The sequence below is a fragment of the Mycetomoellerius zeteki genome, unplaced genomic scaffold, assembly GCF_001594055.1.
Source record: "Mycetomoellerius zeteki isolate Tzet28-1 unplaced genomic scaffold, Tzet1.0 scaffold20, whole genome shotgun sequence".
Classification (NCBI taxonomy): domain Eukaryota; kingdom Metazoa; phylum Arthropoda; class Insecta; order Hymenoptera; family Formicidae; genus Mycetomoellerius; species Mycetomoellerius zeteki.
Genome location: NW_017256957.1, coordinates 2,803,172 through 2,816,014, shown reverse-complemented (window position 1 = coordinate 2,816,014; position 12,843 = coordinate 2,803,172). Strand labels below are relative to the sequence as shown.

General features: G+C 35.6%; 3 protein-coding genes across 4 annotated transcripts in view; 1 reads left to right on the top strand and 2 right to left on the bottom strand.

Moving 5' to 3' along the window:
* The window catches only part of LOC108722341 (uncharacterized), a 34,269-nt gene extending 33,452 nt beyond the window's left edge, over positions 1-817 (top strand). For both annotated transcript variants that reach the window (XM_018447404.1, XM_018447405.1), the window contains one exon: positions 366-817. In XM_018447404.1, the coding sequence (XP_018302906.1) occupies positions 366-691 (326 nt within the window). In that variant the 3' untranslated portion in view covers positions 692-817. The remainder of the gene's footprint in view (positions 1-365) is intronic.
* Positions 818-2,732: 1,915 nt separating this feature from the next.
* On the bottom strand, positions 2,733-4,332 carry Vlet (COMM domain containing 10 protein valette). The gene is made up of 3 exons (XM_018447293.1): positions 4,121-4,332; positions 3,516-3,879; positions 2,733-2,988 (listed from the first exon to the last, which is right to left on the bottom strand). Exons 1-3 carry the CDS (start codon positions 4,147-4,149, stop codon positions 2,788-2,790), a joined length of 594 nt encoding a protein of 197 aa, XP_018302795.1. The 5' UTR covers positions 4,150-4,332; the 3' UTR covers positions 2,733-2,787.
* Positions 4,333-6,366: 2,034 nt separating this feature from the next.
* On the bottom strand, positions 6,367-10,035 carry LOC108722348 (Decondensation factor 31). The gene is made up of 3 exons (XM_018447415.1): positions 9,824-10,035; positions 7,385-7,572; positions 6,367-7,292 (listed from the first exon to the last, which is right to left on the bottom strand). Exons 1-3 carry the CDS (start codon positions 9,841-9,843, stop codon positions 7,129-7,131), a joined length of 372 nt encoding a protein of 123 aa, XP_018302917.1. The 5' UTR covers positions 9,844-10,035; the 3' UTR covers positions 6,367-7,128.
* Positions 10,036-12,843: the final 2,808 nt, after the last annotated feature.

The following is a 12,843-nucleotide window of genomic DNA, read 5'->3' as shown; positions in this document are numbered from 1 at the left end:
CTCTTTTAAAATTATTTTATAGTTTATTATCACTGTTAAATCTATAGTGTCAAATTTAACTTAACGTGAGTCGCCATTGCTCCTACTCAATCATTTCGTTATTTTATACTAAAACAATGGTTATATTTGACACTATACAGTGTCAATTTAACACTGTATAGTGTCAAATTGACACAATATAGTGTCAAATTTAACTATCGTTTTGGTAAAAAATAACGATACACTTAGTAGAAGTAGTGGCGACTCACGTTAGGTTAAATTTGACACTATAGATTTAACAGTGTAGTTTTCCATTTTTAATGTATCTTGTACATCCTTCTCGCAACACAAGAGATAATTTTTTGCCTGTTTTATACCATGTGCAGATGAAAAACTAGGATGGATTGTGGGGACTCTAACAGCCGTAGTTTTGTTCCTGATGATAATAGTCGTGGTGTTGGTGGTATGCAAGGCGCGAATCTTTATCCGTAAGACACCTGAAGTTTTGGAAACCTTACCTCCTGACGAAAGGAAGCGGAACGCGAGATCAAGAGGAGAAAAACATACTGAGAATCAGGGAAAGATCAATTTTCAATTTGTTGAAGACAACAGCCACACTTCGAGCCTCGAGAGCGTTTTACCTAACAGAAGTCCGCGTGTGGAGAAGGCTCACGAAATATCATCTAAAACCTTCGAGAATGGTGGACTATAATATATTAATTATCAACATTTAAATTAGAGAAGCAAAAAGACTACGTTTTGTAAAAGTTATAAACACTTGAAAATTATGAACAAAAGTCAATATTTCATATGTATAGTATATTAGTATAGAACTACTTTAGCAACTTTCATAAATTTGTGTAAATATATAATTTTACAACATACATGTATATGCCGTATAATTAAAATAAGGATATATATTCTTATAATTTTAACATTATTGTATATTGCTAGCATATAAGAAATAATTACATAAAAACAGATGTATATATTATACATATATTATATATCCTTTCTTAAAAAATTCTGTAAATGTAATGTAAAGTCAATACTCTCTCTTTTCTATCGCATGCGATAATCTTTTCGATCGCATCTAATTGTTGTTCTTTTTCCGTGATGCTAAGTAATCATTTCGATATATTGTATGTTATTATGATGTATGTTCACAATGCTCGCTGAATCATTTCATCCTTATTGTTTATCAAATGTCAAATAAGGAAAATTGACACTTAACTTTGCAGTATCAAATAGAACACAATCTTTGTATTGTGAGTGACTATCATTACATGTTTTAAGTTGATATATTAAATAGCGCGTAGGTTTATTAATTAATACTCATTAATTATAAACACATTGTTAAAAAATTTTTTTTTAAAAGGAAAAGAATATTATATATCCTTTTTGAATTTGTGTCAATAAGTATGTCTGTTGATAAAAAAATATCGCAAATGGCTATAATAATATTTTTTGATAATTCGCATGTTGAGAGAACATTACACAAATTTACTAATAGTTTAAGTATTAATAGACGAAAGAATTTTATTAATTTTTCAATCAGTTTGATGTTATCTTCAAAGAGAAAAGGCGCGATCATAACTGTAGAGTGTAGACATAATTGACCTCTTCCTATAGAAGTGATGCCAGCGAATGGTAGGATTGCGACAGAACACAAAGCACACAGACATTCTCTTTGTCTCATCACGCATGTGTTACCAGCAAAACGCGGCAGTTTACGATCGTTTTCATCATAAACAATAATATTGGTAGCCATAAAAATACCACAAAAACGAGATTGTGTACAAATCAGCAATAGCACAATTTTCTCTCAATGTATATTTTTTATAAGTAAATATTTATTACTATCAAATTCATTTATATATAATGACGTAATTACATATTCAAGTAATTACATAGTCAAGCTAGATCTTTAGTTAAGCTGAAATAATCCTGTGTGAAAATTTATATACTCATATTCAATCCTTCAAACTGCGCGCTGAATTTATTTTCAATCTCGATACACAATTCTAACAGAATTAGAGTAGTATTATAAATTAAATTGACAATTAAACAATTTAATTACATTGATGCTCATAGGCATCTTAGATTGATCTTAATATTCTAATATTGACAAGCATGTGAAAAGTAGTAAGGTTAATCAAGCATTAAAAATCTTAATTTTTTTTAATAAACAAGATGAATAAAGTTTTTGTAACAAAAATGTAGCAAAAATGAAAATTAAAAATTTATAGAATATTAAAATAAAATGGAATATTATTATATTAAATTATAAAGTGACCTGATAAGAAATAAGTTATGAAATTGAGACTTGATTGAAACATAACAGTAATAATTATTTTAAACTCATTTCATAAAGGTATAATTATATTTTCATAAAGATATGATTATTTTTCATAAAAGTATGATTATATTTTCATAAACATTTGTCGAGAAAATAAAAATACATATTTATCTAGAAGCTATATTTTGATACTTTATCATACAAAAATAATTTACCAAAGATTTAACTTCATTGCACGATAAAGACCAATATTAAATTTGTTTTTAAAAAGCAGACGCCTGCATAGATATGCAAATAAATGTAAAATCATTTTTCACTGTAATTTATTAAAAAATATACAATGTGTTAGAAAATAACTGCGAAAATAATATAAAATAACAGTAGCACGCGCTTGTGATGATCAAATAAACATATAAAAAAGCATGTTGCAAAATATATTTTTACATAATAAATTACACTTATTGATTACTTATAGTATACAAGCGTAGTATATAAATATCTACATTATGTTACTTAAGAGCATCTAGCTGAGTTTGAATTTTTTCTAAATTATAATAAAGCTCTGTTAATTGCTTCTTGTCAAACTCCATTGTTAACGTAGATGTCTTATCACCAGTCAGACCTAATTGAAGCAATGCTACAGGTCGTGCATCTTTGGAAATTGCAGAGGATGATGATTGCACATTTAGGCACCAGTTGATATCTTTCACCTTGTTAAATAAAAGAGAAATGTAGTTTAATAAATATAAATTACAAGAGATATATATAACACAGAATAAAAAAGATTGATATTTTTAGCCATTAAATAATATTTTATGTATAATATTAATTTTTTATGAATATTATACATTTTGTGTTTTTGCTTTTGAATTATGGGCCGATTATTATTTGGTCTTCAAATATTCTTGTACCAAAAATAGAAATATAATTTTACATTAAATTGATGTACATTTTAATATTATTGATATTAATGTATTTTATAAAATTACAAGGAAATTATTTATAGAAAAATATCTCTCCAGTCAAAATTCAAATTTCCTACTTTCTAAGATGAACATCTTATTTTAAACACAAAGATTTGTAATGATATTCATCATGATAAACAATATCTCCCAAAAAGGATATTATTTTTCAATCGATATAGAAATGTTCTTTATTCCTTTCTCAATCGTCCCATGATCAATACATGCTAATCATATAATTCGTCAAATACTTTTTTTGATCCATATTGAAATACCTGAGTAGGAAAAATAGATTGTTGCCTTAGATTCTCTACAATGCCCTTTCCATAAGTCATCCAGGCATTTGTAAAGATTGACATTTTCTCTTCGTCTAATTTAAAATTATCTTTTATGACTGCTTCCATGACAGATGGTTTGACAACGCTACATGCAGCCTGCGTGTAGATAGATGTAATAGTATCCAGCAGAAGAGCTAATTCATCCTTTGTCAGATCTAAGGAAACTAGCAGCTTTTCCTCTTCCTCTTCATTGAACACCTTCGTGTCAATGCTCGACTGCAGGGTCTGGCATATGCGGTTAACAAGAAGCCGGAATTTGCTATTATCCACTCGAGCCACTATCTTCAAACCTTGCTCCAATCTGTTAAAACAATAATACAGATAAATTTGCATGTTACTGATAATTTATGATTAATTTATCAAGAAAATTAAGAAGTTGTCACTGAGGTGCTATGCAAATATGCAGCACAGCATGAAAATAACAAAAATAGAATCATTTTCAGAGCCCTTGTAAGTTTGCTTTATTGGCATTATCTTTTATATTGCTATTAACTATAAAAGTACGCGTGCTAATAATGTTTACAATATTTTAATGGATATACTTCGAAGTTATGTTGATCCAAGCAGCCATCTTATAAGTGAGATGAATTTTTATACATCACTTTTCACGTAACATTTAGTTGTTATGTCATAAATCCAATTCTCTTCGAAAAAAGGTGAAGCTCCATTTATGTAATGTTATGAATTCTTAACATTCTTAATTTACTAAACCTAAACGTCACTAAACACTAAGCGTACTCATGTTGGCTCAGGTTTTAACCATAGATTATATATAGTTTAGATACTTTTATCTTACTTTGGTAAGATACTGCACAAGTTCTACATGATCTACACCATCTACACTCGACTACAATACACTGCAGACCTAATGTCTTGGTTTTTTCTGGTTTTTCGTCTCGAAGAAATAATATGTTTCAGCAATATTTTTTTGCCTATCCTCTGTTTGCTAGAATATTTGTATATAGTTGGATTATGTATATTTAGTTCTAAAAAATTTAATAGATAAAAATATGACATGTACCTTATAATCAGTTAGTGCAACGCAGTTTTAATTTTTTATTTTAAATTCTTTAAGAAAAACTGCTATGTATAATTTATTGAAGATAATATTGCCGATTACCAACATAATTATGATATAATTTTTGTATATTTTTTACTATAATAGAAAAAAGTATGGATTTGCCCACAATTATTTCGAGAAGTGTATCTGTAATTTTTGTTCTATCGACTTTTAATAATGATAGAAAATTGCAATTATTTCGAACAATGAAGTTTGTAAAAAATAGGCTTTGTAAACTGTTCGCTACAATTTACATTTTGTTCGCGGAAACAATGAATCTATTAATAGAAATATAATGGTAGACTACAGAAACTGAACAGAAACTAGCTGTTATTTCGTAACAGTTTAAATGATTATGAAATGACAGATTCTGATCAATTTCTGCTGACAAACTAATAGCATATACTACTAACATTTTGCTTGTTGGATATAAGTTCTATTCTTTGTTTAAAATATTTCTCATGTTATAATATTAATCGTAAAGATTTTTGATATAATTTTATTAACAATAAATATTTAAAGTGTTTGAAAGAGAGGAATGAGTTACACGCGTTTAACAATATATATAACTATAAAACAATTTCTATTTTATATCTTTGAATCTTTACTATCTTTAGCATGCTTAAAAAAATATATGCTAATATGCTAATATTGTTTGTGAGGAATTTTGCAATGCTAATATAAAGAATCGATATAAAAACTTCGGTTAAACTAAATCCATATTCAATTCTTGTAATTGCTATTCTATATATGTGTGTAAATAACATTAAAATTTTTCGGAAACTATAGAAATAAAGTCCTTGAATCATAAAATTCAATCTTACGGTAATTAGGAATATTACGGCATTACATCATTCCTTGAAAAACAGAAATAAGCTTAAACTCAAATTTCCTCCATAAATAGAGATTCAGTAAGAAGCTTTATCACCTTTTCCTATAAAAATTGCAATTGTAACGAAACCAAGAGAAAACTGAAGTTCGCATAGTTACAGACTTTTTCAGGAGGCTAAGAATTGACTTAGGCTACAGTTCATTAACTAAGAAAAAATATAGAGAACCATCTTTATTTGTATTAGCTGTTGAACACATTTTACCATTTTTAAATCTTAAACATACATGTTATTACCCTCACTGATGGACAGTTATATTTATTACATATGAAGCAAAAATGACATTGAAAATTATAAGAACTATTGTCATATTGTCACCGAAATATAAGATAGTGGCGATTTTTGAAGCTAACGCATTACAAACTAAGAGAAACGATGACTTACATCTGACAATTATTTAAAAGTTTTGAATAACATGCAAATTAGTAATTAATTTGGATTAATTACATCAAACGAAATTAATTTTAATCGCAATAGTTTGGCTTTGTGTCCAATTGCAGTTTCTAATTATTGAATGACTGCCATTAATATACTTGTTTTATACATTATTAGCAAAATTCAAAACAAATCTTTTTTCACTCAGCGGTTTTATACATACATAGGTACATGTGAGAACGGATGTAAAGTAAATTATATATATATAATAAAAAGAAATATTTTCTTTTACTTTTTAAAAAGTTTCAACTTAACACGTTTGGATTTGAACTCTTTTCAAAAACGTTCTTTGTCTCTTGAAAAAAAAAAGGAATAAGATTTACTCATAAACACATACTAAGTATTATTAGTAAGAGTTAACGTAATCAATTTATCCAAATAAAAAAAATTTATCTAGATAAGCTTTTTTTTTTCAAAAATTAGTTTATATAAATAAAATATTGTGAAACACGCATGTTCAAAGTTAGCTGTAGAAATGGCGCTCTCTTAAGTTTTTCGTCGGCGAACAGTCATAATAACGTTACAAGTCAATCTATTTTCGGGAATGTATTTTGATTCGCAGAAAAATATCCGTATTCTATCTCCGATGTATAGTCCAAGGTGTGTATGTGTCGTCTATAGGTATAAGATACAATGTGTGTCCGTGCGTCGGAAACAATGAGGACTAGCAAGTAGGTGGAAATATTATGTTGCACAAATGTACCCCTTTTCCAGACACCGCACCGTCGTTTTGTTTTGATGAATTAGAAATATATTATTTCTAACATTATCGGTATATTTCCTTATCTTAAAATTCTAACGCTAAGTGAATATATAATATGTATGCACGTGGATGCCAGTACAGAGAACACCGTTTGTTTATGCTTTACATTAAAATGTAATAATTACGATATTTTTTCCAAAAATATCGGATTTGTGTCGCTATTGCCAATTAACAATTGCAAGAAATACTATGGGAGACACACACAATCATCCTGAACACAGAAAGTTCTTAATTGCAATAAACGTCAAAATGTTTTTCTGGATTTTTTCTTCTTTTTTTTTCTTTTATGCTCGCCATCTTCTCTCTGAAAATGCACAGACGATCTGCCCTGGCTTCACACTCGGTAGTTAAAATTGCATCTATAGATTAGGTCTGTCTGTCAATAATAAACATGAGAGAATATTAGGCCGTGGCCTCCTCCGCGTCGCCGTTATTCTCGGCTTCGGAGCACTTCTCCTCGAGTCTTGACTTCTTTTCGGGACTCGCACCGTCCTGTGCATCCTCTGCTGCATCGGCTCCGGCCGTTGATTTCCTCTTTACGCAGCAACTGTCGGCGGCTGGAGCATCTAAAAGCAGAAAAATTATATATTATATATACTATAGATCTTTTTTTCTAAACGCAGATATGACAAAAATCTTTCAATAATAACATAATAACCTGTCGAGTCTCCGTTTTCTGTAGATTCTGCTTCTTTCTCATCAGTCTCCTTCTCTTCGCTCGAGCCATTCTCTTTGGTTTCCTTTGTATCCCCATTTTCAGACGCTTTCGAATCCTCGTCAATTTCCTCCTGCACCACCTTCTCCTCTTCCACTACCTTCTTCTGAGGAGTAGTGACTTTTGTTTCCCTGAAAATCATAATGTAGATATAGTATTCTATCACATTATACTAACGTAATGTATTAAAAATTTGTGGTGCTCTCTGCTTCATTTAATATTAAATTTTATTATTTTTTCACTGATATTTTTCGTACCCCTTTCGTTTCTATTTCTTATATCAAATTTCGTTTTATCAAGTATATTTTAGTTTTAGCATTTGAAAGAATGCTATTTTTGGAGTCCTATATAGTATAATAACGAAATCTATCTATCTATATACAATATAGATTATGCGCGTAACTAAATTTTTGTTTTGTAAATCGAACATTGATTATGAAAGTATTCAATTCACAATCAAGATAACTTTATAGAATAATTAAATGATTATTAAAAACATCTCATTTTTTATTTAAATTATGATTGCAATATGATTTACAGCACATAAATAATAAATGATTATACAAGCAAAAATCCATAATAAATAAGTTACTGATAAACAAGTTAATTCAAAAGTGCGCAATAAGATCAATCTTAACGAAAGCGATATCGTAATATTAATGCAAGAGCTATAACGGAACCGCGATAAAAACCACGAATTCGCGCGATTATACATTTCCCGGCAAGCCGTTGCTGGCGCGCTTCGGCTTCGGTATTTGCTGCCGTTTCACATTGCTGACTAGCAACAAGGACGACGCGACGAACCGAGAGAAATAGAGATAGGACGCCGCCAACAGTGGCGGCATCTAGTGAGCTTAATATTACATCGTCCCCGCAACACCGCTCCGACCTCCCAGCCATCAAGGATCGCCCCCTGACGTCGCCGACCGCCGCGACCGCCAACATCGCAATTACTACCACCATCGCGATGCTCGCCACGATCACCCACACTGACGAGGTTTCAGCGTGGCGAATCGTTGGACGCTCGCGGTCGTAAACGCGGCGTGTAATACGTAACGCCGCGATACACACGCATCCTCTTATACGCTTTCGACATCGTATCTCACGCGTGCAAGGGGAACGCGAACGATATGCCGTTATATTCGTAACCACTCTTCGTCTTGAGAGCGACGGGGGATCGAAACCGGTATAATTGAAAAACCGATCGAAGGATAAATATAGACGGACGTCTCTCCTTCGCGCGTCTATCAAGCCGGGAGTCTCGTTGGAGATTATACCGGTTTCGCTTTACGAAGTATTCCCGACGGGAAACAATTCGCGCCGGTGAAATCACCGCTATTCATCGTCATCATCATCGTCGGCTACGTCTAATCGACGCGAACCGGCAGATCGATACACGTCGTCGACCGCTTTCGGGCCGATGCGCGAGACGAAGAAGGACCGACGATTTCTCTCGAGGAGAGCGAGGGAGAAAGTCACGTGACAAGAGAATCGAGGCCGGAAAGGATCGTCCTCGCAATGTATTCGTTCTGTCTTTCTCGAGCGTGGCGAGGGTGGTTCCCGCGAAAAACGACGCGTGCGTTGCGCGTGTGTTTGTGTGTGTACAATGTATGACACGCACGCGCGCGCATGCACGCACATCTACATAGACGACGTAAACAAACGAGCGAAGTGGTTGGAGCGGAGCGCGAGGGACAAAAGGAACACGAGGCCGCTGCTGCCACCGCCGCCATCGCCGCCGATCGGCGACGATGCGCTCGTCTTCGATCGTGCGCGGGCGGACGGTCGCGGAGGGGCACGAGGAGTAGAAAGGAGAAACAGAGAGAGAGAGAGGATACGGCGCGGGACGAGACGATGCCCGCCATAAAACCCGCCCGCAAGTAGAGCACGCGTCGGGTCGGGTCGACTCGGGTCGCGTCGCGCGCGCGGCAAGGGCAGGTAATTTCCAGCGATCGTTAGGCGTACCGCGAATCGGCCTGAGAGGATATTGTCGCGAGCGCGAGATAGATAGAGAGAGAAAGAGAGGGGCATCGCTCGCTTATTCGTTCTTTTCCCCCTCCCCCTTCCCGGCGTGCACCGCACGTCCCCCTCCTCTCTCCTCGTGCTCGACAACCTTTCTCGTCGTCGTCGGTCGTCTTTACGATAATTCGAAAGCGATCGAACAAGGGCGATGAGGAAACGACGACGACGACATCGACGTCGGCGACGAGAGTAATCCGACGAGAACGCGGGGGGGAAGATCGCGCGATCGGCGGGAACGAACGGCTTGGCGCGCATCGAGAGGAGGGAACCGACGCCGTACGCGCGATTTTTCTTACGTCGAATCGATATCCGTCGCTTGCCGTGTATTTACGCACCGGCGGACGCATATATATTACTTACTTGACCTCCGTGTCCGCCATATCGATCGATTTTGATCGTAATCCACGCACGTTTCCGCACACGAACTCGTGAAAGCACACCTCAACCAACGCGACGGTTACGCGTCTTCTACGCACCGGTAAGCACACGTCGGAGATTCCGGTAACACCGCTGCCGCGTACCGACGCGCAAATGGCAGAGTGAAACGCGCACTGATTCGTTCGAGACTCGAGCGACTCCGGCCCGGCCGGCGGGCCGGCGGCCTTCAAACGCTTTTCTTTCCCGCTCGTTTACAGATGGCGCGCCCCTCGCCGTCGACGACACCCGCGCGCGCGCGCCGCGCACGAGTCCTACAAGGGGAAAACGAGTCGTTCGAATGAATAATGGGAAATGAAATATTAGAAACAACTGGGAAAGTAATATTTAATGCTCGTGACACGCGATGTCGTCGCACCACTATATTTTTAATATTAAATATTTTATATCCGACGGAATCGCGTATTTACGTGACAAAAGGAATGAATAAATGACGTAATGTCCAATCTGCTTTGTAGTTCAAATATTCTTATTAATTATTAAATAAATGTAACAAAATAATATTTAATGCTTATAACGTATTATGTCGCATTATATTTTTATTAAATATTTTATACCTTAGCAAAATCAAATTTATGTGACAAAAAAAATAGTTCAAATATAATTCTAACAAAAAAAATACAGTAAAGTAAGATTTAATGTTTATGACATACAATGTCGCATCAATACACTTTTATGTATTGATGTACAAATATTTTATATCTAATAGAGTAGAATTTACGTGATAAAAAAGAATATATAAAATATGTAATATCTATCCATATACTTTGTACAGTTTAAATATAATTATCAATTAAAAAAAACAAATACAATTTTAATTTGATTAAATATTGAATACTTAATGGAATAATTAAATTTAAATAACGAATTAATAATGTAATGTGTTCATTTGTTCTGTACGCCAAGTACAATGTATTTGTTAACGAATAGAGAATTAATTTCTTTTCTATCTATAAAGATAAAAAATGTCAACGGTAACAAGATGTATTATTCCGCATTCACAATATCGTAAATTAAATCAACTTGTAAATGAAGGTATATCGATCCCATTTCTCATTCCTACACATCAATACGTTTATTGCGGATAAACCGTTATATTTATTCTGTGTTGCTCATGTCTTATTCAAGGTGCCTCGGTCTTTACCGCCACACATTACGCGATTCTCTTTCGTGTGCGATATCTACAAAATTATCGTTCGCATCAGGCATGTCAATCCTGTTAACGCAGGCATTTTTGGAATATATCAGAATTATCGTGAAACCGTCGAGATCTCTGGTTCTCGAGTGCTTTTGCAATCGGCGGAGGTGAGTAGAGCCAGTGAGGCTTCCAAGTACATTAGACATCACGGAGAGAGATCGCGAAAGCATCGACGGAAACGCGTTCAATTGCTACCCACGCCAACGAAAGCGATCGAAAGAGAGCGAGAAAATAAGAGGAATACGAACATCGCAAACGCAGCCATTCGATTATTCGCGGCACGAAGCTCGGGCGATGGCAGCGACATCATCTCGATGTCTCGACGATCTCCCCACTCTCCTTGTTGCCCCTCTTCCCCCACTCCGGACGGTCTTCTCTTCCCACCTTACGGCTCGTCCAATTAGATCCCACCTTACGTCGAAAAAATACGCGCGCGCTTCCGGTCGCGCGTCGGTCGGTATTTATTTTACACCAAACGGATCGTGTTTCGCCTCGTGCAAAAACATCCGACTTTATGTCACATTGAGAATGACTCGCCGATATCGATTAGGTCGTGACTCGTTGTTTCGCTCCGGTCGACGAGGAGAAAAGGTCGCCACGTCCTCGATGATCGCGTATACGTCCGTATTCTTGGGAAAGTTCTAGAAGTTTCGCGGTATGGCAGCGCTTCCGGTGTACGGGAAAGGTGCGCGATGAGCGGCGCATCGCTGCTCACCGCCTTCGCGTCCATGTTACAGGTTGCTTTTCGGGCACTCGATAAAACGCGAGATTTCCCCTCGTGGCAACATTTTTTCGCCGCTCGCCGGAGAAATCGGTTGCCCTCTCGAGCGGACCGATCTCTTTTTAGGAACAGGTTCCGTCCACGTCCCTAGGCTTCCGCTTTCTTCGATAAGTATCCAGACGACGTAAAGTCGAAAACATAAAGCGATCGACACATGTCTTACGTTTCGATTTTGGACCTTATATTTACTGTCTGACAAGTATCTATTGCGATGAAGAAAAAGGTCATCACGAAGAAATATATGTATGTATATAAGTATTTCCCTAGAGATTTGACACTCAATTCAAGACGAGGCTGTCGTCCAAAATTCACTGCCAGCACTGAAAATCTGCAGTTTACGTTACGTGTGCTATACATTTTCAACATTGGCAGTGAATTTTGGAATACAGTCGTAGTCATTTTATTGTATATAATTATTTCATCGTAATACGATTATTTCAATAATCGTACTTTTATGAAAGTTGCTAATTTCATACTCAATATCTTTACGATAAATACAAAAGCCGAGTAATAAAACCTTTACTCAATTTTGTTTTAATTTTTGTGAAAAATATAATATAAAAAAATTCCAAGTTGAGAGCAACGGGTCACGTTAACGTTAGAATAATATTAAAATGAATCGCGTGATTGCTCGGAAAATGATTTTTAATAGTCATTTTGACGCCGTTTGGATGTCATCTTGACTTCGTTCTGCTTGAAATATTGGAGGACGTATACGTTTCGAAAATAATAGGTATATCTTTCCGATAAACGTCCATCGAAGGCGACCTAAAGGGTCGAGATAATTTATTATTTAATCGCCGTCGCGCGAGCGCAAGTTTTTGGCCGTGCCACGCTTGCGAAGCGTGCCGTTCCGTCCGTTCCGTAAATATATTTTTTGTTCTGGCACACGTGCCGGCAGTCTACGTAAGCACGAAGATAATCGGAGCCGAGCGGCAGCTGCCGCGCACCGTGCGCAGGTGAGAC